General features: G+C 35.7%; 1 protein-coding gene across 2 annotated transcripts in view; it reads left to right on the top strand.

Moving 5' to 3' along the window:
• The window catches only part of Apool (apolipoprotein O like), a 67886-nt gene that overhangs the window by 35479 nt on the left and 16364 nt on the right, over positions 1–16043 (top strand). For both annotated transcript variants that reach the window (XM_008822568.2, XM_029558599.1), the window contains 3 exons: positions 3658–3712; positions 5995–6093; positions 10733–10824. In XM_008822568.2, the coding sequence (XP_008820790.1) occupies positions 3658–3712; positions 5995–6093; positions 10733–10824 (246 nt within the window). The remainder of the gene's footprint in view (positions 1–3657; positions 3713–5994; positions 6094–10732; positions 10825–16043) is intronic.

Here is a 16043-nt window from a genome sequence, read left to right as displayed (position 1 = left end):
ATATCACATCTATAGTTTAGACCCTTGACTATTTTAGCTGTTTTTAAGAGGAAGGTTGATGAGGATCCTGTTTTCTATAGTACTAGAAAAAGCAGCCCAGCTATTTGTTTCTGACAAGAACTTTTCTTCTACATCTAGCTCCCAATATATACTGCACCACCTCTCCATTCTAAGTATGTTGAAGAACGGCCTGGTTATTTACAAATGAGTTTTGCATCCATCCGTACTACAACTGTCCGTTATATTGGCTGGTGCAAGGTAAGTCTGTTTTGACAGTGGTTAAAATATCAGTGGTTTTTGATTATTTGTTCCAGTTACCTATTGATTTTTTTAAAAATAGAGTAAACTATCTCAAAACTTAGTGGCTTACAGTAGCACACATTATATAATGACCCATTATTTTGTGGATTAGGAATTTGAGTTCAGACAGGTGATTCTTCTGTTCCATATAGTATTGCCTGAGGCCACTCAGTGATATTCATCTGGCAAACAGACTGGTCTAAACAGGCCAAGACAGCATCCTTTACATCTTTAGCTCCTTGCCAAAGAATCCTGGAAGACTGGGCTAAACTGAGATTGTTGACTGTAGTATCTACCAGTGATCTCTCAAGCATAGTATTTCCAGGTAGATGACTTACATGTAGTACTACAAAAAAAAAAAAAAACCAACAAATGCTGGCCAGAATTTGCAAAGCTTCTTAGCTATCCTTAAATGTCTAAGAGAGATAATTCTACAATATTCTGATGTAAAATCTGGGTACCACCTGTTGGTAGGATAAGCAGGAATAAATTGGTAGCCATCTTTAATCTAACTACTACAAACACTGCTGAGTAAAATAGTTCATTAGGCACTTATGTCACCTAGTATGGACAAAACATTTTCTACTTGAAGTTTTTTAAAAATATTTTATTTTAAAAAATACTTTATTATTTTTATTTTACATTTATGAGTGTATTACCTCATGTGTGTATGTGCACCTGTGTCATGCAGTGCCCACAGAGGTCAGAAGAAGGTGATGGATCTACTGGAACTGGAGTTATTGATGGTTGTTAGCCAGCAGGTGGGTGCTGGGAATTGAACCTAAGTCCTCTGCAAGAGCAGTGAATGCTCTTAACTTCTGAGCCATCTCTCCAGCCCTTAATATTTTATTTATTATTTTTCATGTATGAGTGTATTGCTTGCATGTGTGTAAATGCACCTGTGTGGTGCAATGCCCATGGAGGTCAGAAGAGGACATTGAATCCCCTGGAGCCAGACTTATGGATGGTTGTTAGCTACCATGTGGGTGCTGGGAATCAAACCTGGGTCCTCTGCAGGACCTGCTGAGCCATATCTCCAGCCCTGCTACTTAAAGTTTTGAGATTACTTTTTAATTATTTCTTATTTGCATAAGCAAAATATTATTCATTTCTTAGGGATGGTTCATAATTCCAACCTAACTAGAAGCAGTTATTGGGCCAAGTGGGATCTAACAGACTTTAATGCTTAACCTTCAGTCAGTAGTATCTAGTAGCAGAGTGGTAGAGGAAACTGCTACCATGCTGATGTTTTATTCTCAGCATCACTTAAACATAGTTGTGGCAGCATCAGCATCTCCATTGTATCTTAATATTGGCAGCAGTGCTTGTCCTTATTCCACTTTAGTAAACACAGTATTTCTCATCAAATGTATTCTGATTTTAAACCCTTTTGATTTTATAGTTCTAATCCATTGCTTTAAAAAGGAAAATTCTGACATTAGTAAGATGGCTTAGCACGTAAAGGCACTTGGTAAGCAACCTGAGTTGGTCCCCAGACAGGACTCATGTAAAGGAGGAAAGAAAGAGCCAGCTTTACATAGTGGTCCTCAGTCTAACCCCCCACAGACACTGTGACGTGCATACACATGCACGTCATGCACACACGCAATGATAATCATAAAGAAAATTCTAGTGAGCTTGTAAAAATAGCATCCTTAAGTGAAATATCAAGTCAGTGAACTCTGATCATTCTGTGCATTTCTAACAAACATCTGACGAATACATAGTGTTATTTTTGAAAATCTGTACTTGTCATCCAATTCTAAGGGTACTGGTTGTACTAGTCACCCTTAATAGTTTGATCTCTGAAATATCTTAACTAATTATGGTCTGAATCATGCCCCTCAGGCTGTATGCCAATAGCTAGATGATTCAGACTTAGTCTCCGGGGACCTAATTTCCCATAGTGTTCTCAGATGTGTCTTCAGTGAGGTAATTGTTCCTGAGAGATTTTTAAATTGCTACTGTAACTATTACCCAATTTAAGACTAAAAGAACATTTTATTCTGTTAGTATGCTGAAACAAATAAATTGAAGAAGGGCACTTCCAGATGTACCGCATCTTCTATGTAAACAACTTCCCCCCTCTAATTTTCTCCTTAAAATGTAATGTAGTCCTCAAAACAAATGTATGTCCAATTTAAATTACATTCTACATGAAACCTAGGATCTTGTAAATTTAGTTCCTGCACCTAGCCTACCCTTTAGATTTGAAATTTAGGTAGCAATGCCCCCCAGTGGTAAAAATGAATTCCTAAACACAGATGAGTTTTTCCCAAAGACTAGTTTTCATCTGTAATGGTTAAATGATATTTTAATATTGCAGGTGACATTTTCTTAAGACAGTCCCTCAAGAGAAATGTTTCTTTGGCAGCTTAGGATCTATACTACTGTGTATAACTTTAAACCAGGATGACCATTTCTGTTCACTATTGAACTGAGAAAAAGTCACTAGACCAGGAAATCTCAGTAACTTATTTTCATTCCCATCTAATAGAATTGTTTCTGTTTTCCATATTGAAAATGTCTGTTGTTCTTGTTTTCATCCCGTGGTTTCATAGCAGTTATTTCATATAAAGAGGTCATATGTTTGCATTCTGTTTTCTGATTTGTACAGTAGAATACAGCCTGGAATACAGCATGATTATGAATAAATCCCTTTGCAACATCATTTTTCTTCTAATGTTAGCAAGAAAACACCCACCACACAGTGAATATAACAGTCTGTCTTAGCATTCACGTAATGTAGAAACTGGTAAACAGGAGAACATTGCTTTAAAGCTTTAATCCCTTTAGTAGGTTAATATAATCTGGATTTATGGAGCATTTAGGTTCCTATTTAAAAATAGACACCTTATTTTGTTGTTTTCTCACTCTATGTACTAAGGCAAAGGGAAGAGATGGAGCTCTTTTCTTTAGGTTTTTCCTTTTTTGTTTTATCTCTAAAAATCATTATGATTTTGCTGTACATATTGAAATATACCTCCTTTCATGCTTAATTTAAGTTCCATTCATGTTTCTGAGTTATTATAAAATAAGATGATAAATCTTTATAAGGTGTTCAGTGTCTTTGCTGTGAGTCACTCTGATTATTTTAAAGGTCACTTGACTCCTATGAGGAAAACAGTAATAAGAATTATTGTTTTACATAGCATAAAAAGCAAGAAATAAAAGATGATACTTTAAGCAAGTACCCTTATAGTGAATAAACAGAAAAGCTGGGCTTACATTTGCGTATAATGCTAAATCAACAACTAAATGGAATCTCAGAATTGTAGGCTATTGTATGTTGGTATCTCACAATCAACCACTTAAAAATGGATGTCTTTTTTGCTCGCTTCCCCTTTTTTTTCTTAGGGTGTTTATGTCTTTCTGAAGAATGGGATAATGGATACAGTACAATTTGGGAAAGGTAGGTGAGTGAACCATGCATAATTAGAAGCGTTCTATTATCGTGTTAAGTTGTAGTGTTTAAAAATAATGAAAGTAAACACAGTATGTTATCCATTAGTATGCATACACTAACTTAGAAGATGGACCCTGTAGTTTATTGATAGTAGAAACAAGGCAGTTGTAGCTACCATTTATTTTGTTATTGTTATATACTAAGGCATTGTGTAAAACATTGTACATAATTTATTTAATTTGATACAGTGCTGAGTTATTATAATTGCAGGTTATCTGTCTTGCCAATGAGAAAGCTGAGGTTTAGAAAGTTTTTTTGTAGTTCTTTTTCAATATATACTGTTTTTTGAATTTTACTGCATTTCATACAATACACCTTAATCATATTTGGACATCCTGTCCTATCTGTACCCCCCCATAGTCCTCCCACCATTTAGAATGCATTTCATGCATTCTGTCATGTATGGAGAGGTCTATAGAGCCAAGTTTATGTCCATAGATGTCCCTTGGTGTGAGTTCATCCACCAGAGCCTAGTCAACCTACTAACATCACTCCCTTAAAGAATACCAACTCTTCCTCACCCAACAGTGATCAACTGCACCCACCCGGGGCTCACGGGTCATTGTAGAAGAGGGAATGGAAAGATCGTAAGAGCCAGGGTTGGTGGATGACCACAAGGAAACAATTTTCCAGACTTTTGGGAACTTGCTCATATGAACTTACAGCAAAGGTGACAACATGAAGAAGACTCATGAAAACTCAAGTAGAAAGAAGTCCAGCATAGGACTGGGGAAATGGGCGGGAGGCTCCAACCTTAGCTGAGGAACTATTGGTTTAGAAAGTTTATTTAGATTCCCTAGGTCACATGATTAGTAAGTGGCACTTACTCAGGCCACTTTTAAACTGAAAGTACACATTGTATATTTATAAAGCACTGGGTATAGATATTTTTCCTTTTTTGCTAAATAATTTAATTGTTATTTATTTGTTAAAATACATTATGCTTTCCTATTAACTGCTGGGAAATGACATAACAATTAGTCTTGGAGTGTTTAAGCTAATGTTGGAAAATAATTGTATTTGACTCTTCTAAAACATATTTTATTTTTATTTTATATGTATGAGTATATTGCCTCCCTGTATGTAAGTGCTCCCATGTTGTGCAGTTCTCGTGGAGGACAGAAGAAGGCATCAGATTCCCCTGGAACTGGAGTTAGAACAGTTGTTAGCCACCATGTGGATGCTGAGAACTGAACCAGGGTCCTCTGCAAGAGCAGCCAATGCTCTTAATCATTGAGCCATCTCTTCAGCCCCTGTATTTGACTCTTTAGCTTCTAAATGGCATTTGGTAGCAGACATAGATTCCTAATATTCTTTGTCTATAGCAGTTGCCAAAATAAACATGTATAGGAGACAGAACACAAAATCAGCTAAATTTTTAAGTACCTTCATAAATTTGATTTGTTTTGAAATATTATTTAATGGGCATTAAGAATTAGCATTATATTTAATCATCAATGCTTTTTGAGAGGATATCACTATGTAGTCCAGGTTTGCCTGGAAGTCATCATCATCCTCCCTTAGCCTCCCTCGTGCTGGGGTTACAAGTATGCACTGATATACCCAGCTATCCCTCATTGAACTAGAGGACCATAATTTCATTGTGACTGTCATCAAATAGCTATGACAGAAAAGTCTTTTAGACCTAAAAACAGTTTAAATGTATACAAGGCTAAGACGTCTTTCCTTTTATTACGTTTGATGTTTTTGTCTAGTTTCACTTCTCATCTATATCATTGGTTTTGAGAGTACTTGCTAGTCTGATGTGATGGGAGATGGTAACAAAAAGTGTCTAATTGCAGAATTCCTTTGTAAAACATCTTTATTTCTTACTGTATCTTGCTGGCATTTAAATATATAATGGCAGAAACCTGTTCACTATAGGAATATAAAACCTAGACAGACAGGAGTGTGTCTTATAGTAATTCATATAGATATACCTTCTAGCATCATAGTTCATTAATGAGTAATAATAATAATCTGTATCATTAAAAAAGCAAGCATTACAACAAGTGTAGGAGATAGATCATATTTTGTAGTGAGTATCATAGTAAGAATTTTAGGTTTCTGTTCATAGCATTGCTTTGTATAACTTTTGAAGCATGTTTAAACTATTTACTATTCTTACTGTCAGCCATTAACATACTAATCTCCAGATTTTTTGCATTTTAATTATATAGGATGCCCAATTGTAAACAGTCATATTTATTCTTAATTGATTTCCTCAGATGCATATGTCTATCTGAAGAATCCTCCTCAAGATTTTCTTCCCAAAATGGGAGTGATTACAGCTTCAGGATTGGCAGGTTTGGTTTCAGCAAGAAAAGGTATGTTTGTAAAATATATTTTCTCTTTCATTACTATTATGTTAATTTCTAAATTTTACCTTCCTAACATTTATTGAATAATATCAGAGGTTACTGTGAAAATTTTTAGTTTTTAGTGTGCCACATTATGAGTATAAAGGTTAATATCAACCATACCAATTGACATTCTTGTATAGCACTGGTGAAAACTGAAAGTGATGCTGCCATTCTGGAAAATAGTTTGATAGTTTCTCATAAAGTTAAACATACACTTATTAAACAACTTTAGAAGTTGAACATTGTTGGGTATTTACTTACTTTGCAGAAATGAAATACCTGTACATAAATGTTTGTAGCACTTGACAATAAACACAAAAATACGGAAACAAGCCAAATAGCCTTCAAATCGGTAAATGGATACATACATTTGTGGCATATCCCTACAAAGGAATATTATTCAGCAACATAAAGGTTTGAACTATTGGCACTTATAAAAATGGTGATAAATTTGAATGAAACTAGCCTATATTTGATTCTGTTTGTATGACATTCTCAAAAAGACAAAGCAAGAGTGACAGTAGATCAGCAGATTGTTGGTTACCTGGGTTTAAGAATGAGGAAAATGTACAAGTACAAAAGGATAATATGAGATATTTTTAAGAATGGTATAATTTATCTTTGTCTTGATGGTGGGAATAGTTAACATAACTTGTATATGTAATATATAGTAAAACTGATAAAAATATATAGATGTACTATATATTATTTTGAAACAAAACATTAAAAATCTATAACTTCCTAATAAAATTAAAATTTACCTTTTTGTCTTATAGATGTTATAATATTTTAAAATATCTGAAGAGTCTCATACAACAAAAACTGTTCTTGGTAGTTTTATGTTAATATAAAGGAGTACACTAATCATACAGAACCACTTTTCTTAATATAGCACTCATACACTAGAAATTATGTTCAGAATTTAAGGTAAGCATGCTAATATCTCATAAAATATGCTATACTTTTAGTCTCATCCTGACCAAAGTAGTTGGGAATGGCGTGCTTGGAATGGAATTTGTGAAATTAGATAACTTACCCTACCATTCTCATTTGATATGAGACTAGATATATAGTTCCCTTCTTTACACCTTTTTGTGTACCCTGAGTCTTTACCTACTTTGGTCTTCCTTTCAACTTCCTTTCATGTGGATGGTCAAATCCATAAGACCCCAAGCAGACTTGATGATTACTTACAAAGACTCATAGGACTCAGTATATAGTCACAGTCATTTTTATAGCAATGAGAGGACACAAGATAGAGTTTAAAAAGGGGTTGGAGGAGGCACATAAGGAAAAGTTTAGAAGAAATCAGTTATATGCTTTTAGAAGTATTTTCTTAGGGGTCACATGCAACATGTAATTAATTTCACTAGTAACAAGCTGAGACAATGTAAGAGCAACAAGTATTGAGTGACAACTATATACAAAAGAGTGGCCATAGTCACGTAAACATTGTCTACTAACAAAATTCCAGACTTTCTTGAAAAAAGCTTTTTAGATGCTAGCAGGAATTTCAGATGGCAGCAGTCTTGAGCATTGTGTGTTAACAATCTTGAGCATGCTATTTAACAATCTTTTTTTATAAGCACATAGCAAAATCTTGACTCTCTTCCATCTCCTTGTCATTTCTTTATATTGAGGCTTTTAAGCTCCTTTATGTTCACAAAATATATAATAGGGCAGACTGAAAAGATGAATCAGTGGTTAAGAGCACTGACTGTTCTTGCAGAGGACCTGGGTTCAGTTCTCAGCACCCACGTGGCAGCTAGCCACCATCTGTAACTCCAGTTCCAGGGTATCTGACGCCCTCTTCTGACCTCTGTGGGCACTGCATGACATGAGTGCACTTACATACACGCAGGCAATACACTCATGCACAGTAAATAAAAATAATAAATAACACAAAAAACATAATAACTTACTGAGAACTATGGTTACCTCACTGTGCTATATAGAACACTTGAACGTTTCTATATAAATGTGTTTTGGTACTCTTAATCCAACCTCTTTCTCTTTCATCTTCCTTGAATTTTGAAGGAAATTGTCCAAATGTATTGCTTAATAACTTACTTAGAAAATAGTAATCTTCTGATAAGAGAAAATGTCCTTTAGCTCATTTATTGTGTTTCTGAATGTCAGAACTAGAAAAATGTAATTCCCAATGTTTTTCAGGCTGCAGATCTCAAACTATCTGTATATGATGAAATAAGTACATTAAAAAATCTACTGACATACTTTATTAAAGATTAAAAGAATAGCAAATATCAGAGTGCTTCGTACTTAGTATTTGAGGGTGTAACATGAAAGTTTTGTTTCAGTGAAATGTATTATGTTCTTTATACAGGCCACGATACAACAAAATGTAGAAAGTTTCTTGTTTCATCTAACCCTAGTGTGTTACAGATAGAAATCTAAAAGAGACAGTCATTTGTATTTTTTTAGTGCATAGTACATGGCTAATTAGTATCTGTATCTAGTTCTCCTCTGTACTTATAGAAGAGTTGTTGAACCTACATCAAATATCTTTTTGCACAGTGGCTTCTTTGATCAAGTAAAAACAGAATGAATATTTTTTTCAATCTTTAAAATGATTTGTCGAGGCTGGAGAGATGGCTCAGCAGTTATGAACACTGGTTGTTCTTGCAGAACACCTGGGTTTGTATCCCAGCACCCACATGGCAGCTAACAACTGTCTATAACTCCAGTCCCAGGGGATCCCACAGCCTCTTCTGACCTCCGTGGGCATTGCACGACATGGGTGCACTTACCTACATGCAGGCAATACATGCATACACATAAAATAAATAAAAAAATTTTTAAACGATTTGTCAAAGAAAAATTGCTATTTACAAAATTAAGAACAGCCTCATGCTAGAGGAAAACAGCCTGCCTACCTACCCCCTCCAAATTCAGTCTGTTAGAGAAATGACTGTAAAAGGCTTTTTGAATTATATTTAAACTAAACAAAAAAGTACAAATTTTCTTTATTTTCGTCTTTTTGAGACAGGGCCTCCCTGCAACCCCATCTGACCTGGAACTCACTATGTAGATCAGGCTGGCCTCAATCTCACAGAGATCTACCTGACTCTGCCTCCTGAGTGCTGGGATTAAAGCTGTGTGGCACCATGCCTGGCTTGAAAAAGTACAAAGTTTTTAAATAATTCTTTTACTTTTGGAGAATTTCATATATTAGCATTGTGTTTGCATAATTTCCACCCTTCCCAGTCCCATGTTAACTACTCCAATGCACCCCCCTTACAATTTCTTGTCCTCTTCTTTATTATTCCTTATACAGACATTTATAAATACATACATTTACAAATATGTACATTGTAAATTTGTGTTATAAAACACACTGAGTCCATTTGGTGATGCTCTTGTGTGCATGTGCTTAGGGCTGCCCACTTGGGATTAGATAACCCTCTCAGGGAGCTGGTCCCTGGAGAAAATTGATAATCCCTCCCTCAGTATCCATTGATTGCCTGTAGCTCTTCATGTTGAGGTGAGAGCTGGTGAAATTTCCCACATCCACATTGACTTTGAACCTTCCATAAACTGCAAAGTTACCAGCAAACATTACCAGGCATTTTTCACCTTTATCTTTTACGATTTCCTTTTTAAATTATGGGTTGAAAACCTCTTTGAAGGAATAACAACCCTTACTCCTATTTAAGAAAAAAAATTGCCAGTCACACTCAGAGTTCAAGATATCCAGATAGGCATTTATGATACCTATCATTTTGAACCAATAGTGTGGTGGGATTGAACTTTAGCTGAGAGTTGTGCATTTCCAACTACTGTACAGCATTCCTGTGATTCATGGAAGTGTTTTAGGGGCACTGTGGGAATACGAGGAAAGCTATGCAGACGGCTTGATACTGAACATCGTATACCCAGGTTAATCAGGGAAACTTCAAGTTGACAAGTTCCTAGGAGAACTTAGTGAATTCCTAGTAATATTCTCTTTAGAGTTTTTAAATAGGATTTTACTGTCAAAAAAAACGATATGAAGATGACTCTTAGATGCATAGTAAAGGCACTTTTGAGAATGCATTAATTATGTCAAGCTAATTGCAATTAGTATTACTTCAGTCTTCTGAATCAGTGACATGAAGTAGTTACGTACCTTTTGAAGGCCTTGGTTGAGTGGTTAGTTGGGTCCTTCACCTTTCTCAGTGTTTAATCAAAAAGGGCATATGAAAGAGAGTCCATTTCACTTTAACCTTCTGTGACAAATACTGTGGTTGATTAATTCTCTACCATGCTTTGTTAGATATTTGAAAAAATGTAATTACAATTTTAAGTTTCTTAGGACATGAAAAATACCTATCTTAAAAAAAGAAAATAATCACCAATTCCTTTATGTAGGTAATTATCAGCATTAGGTTGGGAACATTTTTCTTAAATTGGACATGACATCTAAGAGGCATTAATTGAATTGAGAGCCTTAAGGGCATTTTAGGTACCATCTCGATTGGTATTACTACTTAAAGAGCAATTTAACATAGGGTGATAGCTTAAAGCAAAGAAAACATTCCAGTCTAAGAATATCAAATATCTTATGGCATCTATGTGGAGTAAATAATTTGTTTGAATTTCATAGGTTCTAGGTTTAAGAAGATTGCTTATCCACTAGGACTGACAACATTAGGAGCAACTGTTTGCTACCCAGCTCAGTCAGTAATGATTGCAAAGGTAAGTCCTTCTTAAGTAAGAACAGTATTTCAGTGTTTGTTTAACATTCAGTGTTGTTAAACATTTAACTTATAGAGACATGTAGCTGGAATCAACTGTTATTTTAGCAAAATTACATTAGCATCTTAGCATGCAAAATGCCATTCTTAATTCCATGATCGTCACAAATAAATAGGACAAATTTGTTTAAATATAGTTCAGCAGTATGTATGCAGAGTCAAGGATCATGTTCATAGACACAAGTAGAATTTATGGGGAGAAATACTGCTCCATTGTTGAACTATGTAAAATTCAATTTTTTAATTAACAGAAATTAGATCTACTAGAAGCTCTTTAGTTGAGAATATCAACATAATGCAAGAAACAATCAATTGCTAGATTACAGAGACTTCTGAGGTTAAAAAGGACACACATCTTCTATGCTGGGTCTTTGCCTGGTTTGGGTTTGCTTGAGCCTTGTGCCTGCTGGTCACCATTGCTCTAAGTTCATATGAGCAAGTTCTCAGCCACCTGAAAAACTTTCCTTGTGGTCATCCACCACCCCTGGCTCTTAAAATCTTTCTGTCCCATCAGTAATAGTCACTGGGCCCTGGGTGGATATGTATTATGTGAAATGCACAAAAATTCAATAAAAGTAAAAGCTATACACATATGTTAATTTTGAAACCACCTGGAACCAAGACACACCTTGTACAAATGCTCATTGTAATTACTTTTTCCCAGGTTTTTTTTTTTTTTTTTTGGTCAGTGTACCTGTAAATCTAAAGATTCTCATAATAATTTGTATAGGTCTTTTTCTTTTTGCCATGATAGAAATCTTGGTAGTGAGTACAAAACTATATCCACAGCCCTGGTACTTTTTATCCTGCTTTCAGATTCAGAAGCAGAGATTTGTAGCATGTGAGTTTTTCTTCTCTTGCCCTTAATTATCAGCATGTAATATTCCCATTTACACTTGACTGTTGTTACCCAGAAGGACGTGCTGTACATATATTCTCATTGCTACATCTTTTTAATTGTTGATGTAGATAAAACTCCTTTATTCAATATTTTGAGAATGTCAAGGATATTGTGAACTCTGCAGTTTGTGATGAGATCAAGCTATAAATGCTTATAACAAAGGAAAACAATGTTATTCATTAAATCTAGTTCTACTTGAGAAAATTGCTGGATAAAATGATGAATTTGTTTTAAAAGACGGCTTCCTTCAAATTTGCATAAGAATTAGCCACTTAAATTAATGTTAATGCTGAAAGAAAACTTGAGCTTGAACTTCTGAATGTTCATTCAACATTCATATTGTAGTTAATTGCTAATAAGCAAATGGAGGCCCAGTTCTCCAGTGACTGACTTGCTAGTGTCACACCAGCTTCAGCTTTTCTGTGCATTATTGTTCCCACTTGATATTGTTATTACTGATTGTATTTTTCTTTTGTTTACAGTAATTTCTTTGTGTGTATGCATATGTGTGTGTGAAGAAATAATCATTTTAATATGCTTCCATCTATAAAAATAGCAGTGTCAGAATTTCCAATTTTGATAGAATATTCTTCTAGTCATGTTTACATGTGTACATAGAATTGGAAAAATAGATGGGTGAAAATGCAGATTAGAAAAAGATCATGGGGGCTGGAGTAATGCTGAGTGTGTAGGAGCACTGGCTGCTCTTGAAAGAGGACCTAGCTTTGGTTCCCAGCATCAATATGGTGGCTAAGAACCTTATGTAACTCCTGTTCTAGGGAACTCAACACTCTTCTCTGGCCTCTGTAGGCATTATGCATGCACATGGTACACACACATACATGCAATCAAAACACTTATACATATAAAATCTTGAAAAAGAAAAAGATCATGGTATTTATCTTTTTAAAATTAAACATATTAAATTTAATTTTGCTTTGACAAAAAAACTGAAGACATTGAACTTTAATATTAATTTCTAAAAAGTTTTTCTAAGGGAAATAATGCTATTGCCTAAATTCCTAGAGTTAAAACCCTTACTTTTCTTTGACTCTAAGAATATCATTTATAATACTGTCAGATTAGAATACATAATGTTTGAATATGTACATGGTTTCTTAACCTGAGCTCCATCTAAAACTATATGAAAAATTGTGTGTATACAATAGTGTACTCATGTTGTACAATGCCTGTGGAGGTCAGAAGAAGGCATCTGAAACTAGAATTATGGATAGTTGCTAACCATCATTATCAGTACTGTTACATAACAATGAACTAAAAAACTGAAAGCAGGATATGTACCTGAAATTTTATTTCAAATTGAAACACAATGTCTCTATGTTTTCCTCTATTTTGTTATTCATTTTATAATGAAGATATATGTCTGTGTCCATGTGGTTGCACATGTGTATTCATGTAAGCATCTGTGTGTGTGTGCATGTTTATGAGTGTGTATGTAGAGGCTAGAGACAGCTTTGGGTATCTTCATCAGGAACACCTGCCCCACCTCCTTTGAGGTTGTCTCTCATTGGCCTGAAGCTTCCCATTTAGACTACACTGGCTTGCCAGTGAGTCCCAGGGATCTTCCTGGTTCTGCCTGTGCAGCAGTAGGATTACAAGTGGGCACTATCACACCTGGCATTTTTTTTTTCATACAGAAAAATTCATTTTTAATGCAATTGACATTAAGATGTTTGTACATGTGTTTCTAATCTCTATATATCTGATTATTACTAGTCACAGTTACTTTCTGAGCTCCTTGGCATCTGAGCATGGATATAAAGTCGTCAGGTAGATTTCAATGGTAATGTTTTTCATATCTACTAATTATTAAGAAGCAAATTTTTATACTTTGAAGAATTATTTTTTAATCATTTTTTTTAATTTTTAATAATTACATGATTAGAAGAAACATTTCACTACAGCTTTAACATATTCAGTAACATACTCCAGAGCAAGAGTACATCTCTTTCATAAGTGGGCGCAAGTTTCTAGGTTCTCAGTTGAATTAATGCAGTTATACAATATTGAACTCAGTATAAGCCCTGTAAGACATAAAATTGAGTTTTTAACCTTTAAAAACATCTCCATTTCATTTTAGAATATATTGTTCCTTGCAGAAAGACTCATTGTTTTTGCTACCAACACTGAGATGTTGGTGCATGCATCTCTAATCTGTATGTATCTGATTATTACTAGTCATAATCGGTTGTACTTGGATCCTCCGTGCCTGTGTATGTCTATAAAGTCATCGGTTACATTTCAATGGTAATGTTTATCACCTCTAGTAATTAGCATGACATAAATTTCCATGCTTCCTCCTCAAATATAATATATTTAAAAAAATTTGTTGATTTGTGTGTGTGTGTGTGTGTGTGTGTGTGTGTGTGTATCACGCAGAACATCCCAAACCGTCTGATTCAAGTATACACCCACTTCCCAGATGGCACCCTTCCATAGACTCCCTCCCCCAACTAGAGCCCTTATACTCTGATACCCCTGCTACACCTGGCATTTTTGCATGGGTTCTAGAGATTGAACTCAGGTGCTCTTGCTTGCAAAACAAACAGTTTAAGGCCTATTGAGTTAAATTTGTGTCCCTAAATACCCTTTGGTGTGAGTCCTTCCAGTGGAGCCTGGTTAACCAACCCAGTGTCACACACCCTTAAAGAAGACTGACTCTCCCACTCCCAGCAGCTATTGCTTGCCAGTGGTACCTCAGATAGGCTTCTGTTTTCTTATCTACTTCCCCACTTCTGTGCTGGGATTTTTGTCTCCATAGGCCTTTAGAAAATAAAATAAGGGGCTGGAGAGATGGCTCAGAGGTTCTGAGTACTGGCTGCTCTTGCAGAGCACCCAGGTTTGAGTCCCAGCACCCACTTAATGGTTAGCAACCATCCATAATTCCAGTTTCACAGGATCTGATGCTCTCTTCTGATCTCCAAAGGCATTGAGTACACTTACATAAATGCAGGCAATACACTCATATACATAATTTTTAAAATAAAATCTAAAAATATTTAATAGAGTACATGAAATTCACCTGGGGTGGTAAGGGGAGTTCAGATAGGGAAGGGGGTGTCAAAATATAGTGTATGAAATTTGAAAAAAAATTTCAATCTATATTTTACTGAATTTTTGTGCATTTCATATAACATATATTAATTACGTTTAGACCCCTTTCCCCTATCTGCACCTACTCATAGATCCCCACCAGAATTTATGCATTGTGTCATATGTATTAAGTTCTATCACATTACATTTGTGTTCCCAGATGTCCCTCAGTATGAGTTCATCCACTAAATCCTGATCAGTCTATCTAGCATCACTCCCCTAAAGACCTACTCTCCCTCACCCAGCAGTGATCAGCTGCCCGGAGTCCCTTGACTAAGGTTGGAGCTTGCCCATTTCCCCAGTTCTATGATGGATTTTTGTCTGATCTGAGTTTGCATGGGTCTTGTGCATGCCCTCACCATTGCTGTAAGTTCATATGAGAAAGTTCACAGCCATCTGGCAAACTCTATTTCCTTGTGGTCATCCACCCCCCACCCCCGGGCTCTTACAATTTTATCACCCCCAGCTGGCCATGGTGATGCAAGCCTTTAATCCCAGCACTCAGGAGGCAGAGGAACTCTATGAGTTCCAGGCCAGCTGGAGCTACAGGGAGACCCTGTCTCAAAAAGACCAAAAAAAAAAAAATCTTTCTGCCCTCTCTTCTGCAATGGTCCCTGAGCCCTGGGTGGCAAAAGTTAAATATAGGGTTCCCCTATTCAGGGACACACTCTCCAGTCTCTTATTTTCTATATTTTGGCCAGTTGTGGCTTTCTGTGTTTATTGCTCTCCATTGCATAAGGAAGTTTGGCTGATGAGAGTTGAGAGATGAATTACTATTCTACCTTGTGTTCTGCTATGTTCTGTGAGTCTTACAGATAGAGGTTACATTGTAGATGTGTCACTTAGGGCTGGGCATCACACAGGCACTTATTCTCTGTGTGTGGCCAGTTGTAGAACTCTGTAATAGTCTCCACCTGTTGCAAAAGGAAGCTTCTTTGATTACTTGTGACAGGTACTGAAAGGTATGCTTGTCTGTAAATATAAGGATACATATTTAGCATACAGTAAGAAATTATGTTTGTCTAGGGATGTGACAGATGTAGGGTTTTCTCTGGGATCTATGACCTTTCTAACCATGTGTATTTGGCTATGTTTACAGTAGCATACATAAGTTGCTTCCCATTGAGCAGGCTTTGGTCCAAGAG

Source organism: Nannospalax galili, unplaced genomic scaffold (assembly GCF_000622305.1).
Source record: "Nannospalax galili isolate Female #2095 unplaced genomic scaffold, S.galili_v1.0 scaffold10, whole genome shotgun sequence".
NCBI lineage: Eukaryota > Metazoa > Chordata > Mammalia > Rodentia > Spalacidae > Nannospalax > Nannospalax galili.
The sequence above is the reverse complement of the archived record's forward strand: the minus strand, read 5'-3'. Positions and strand labels throughout refer to the sequence as shown.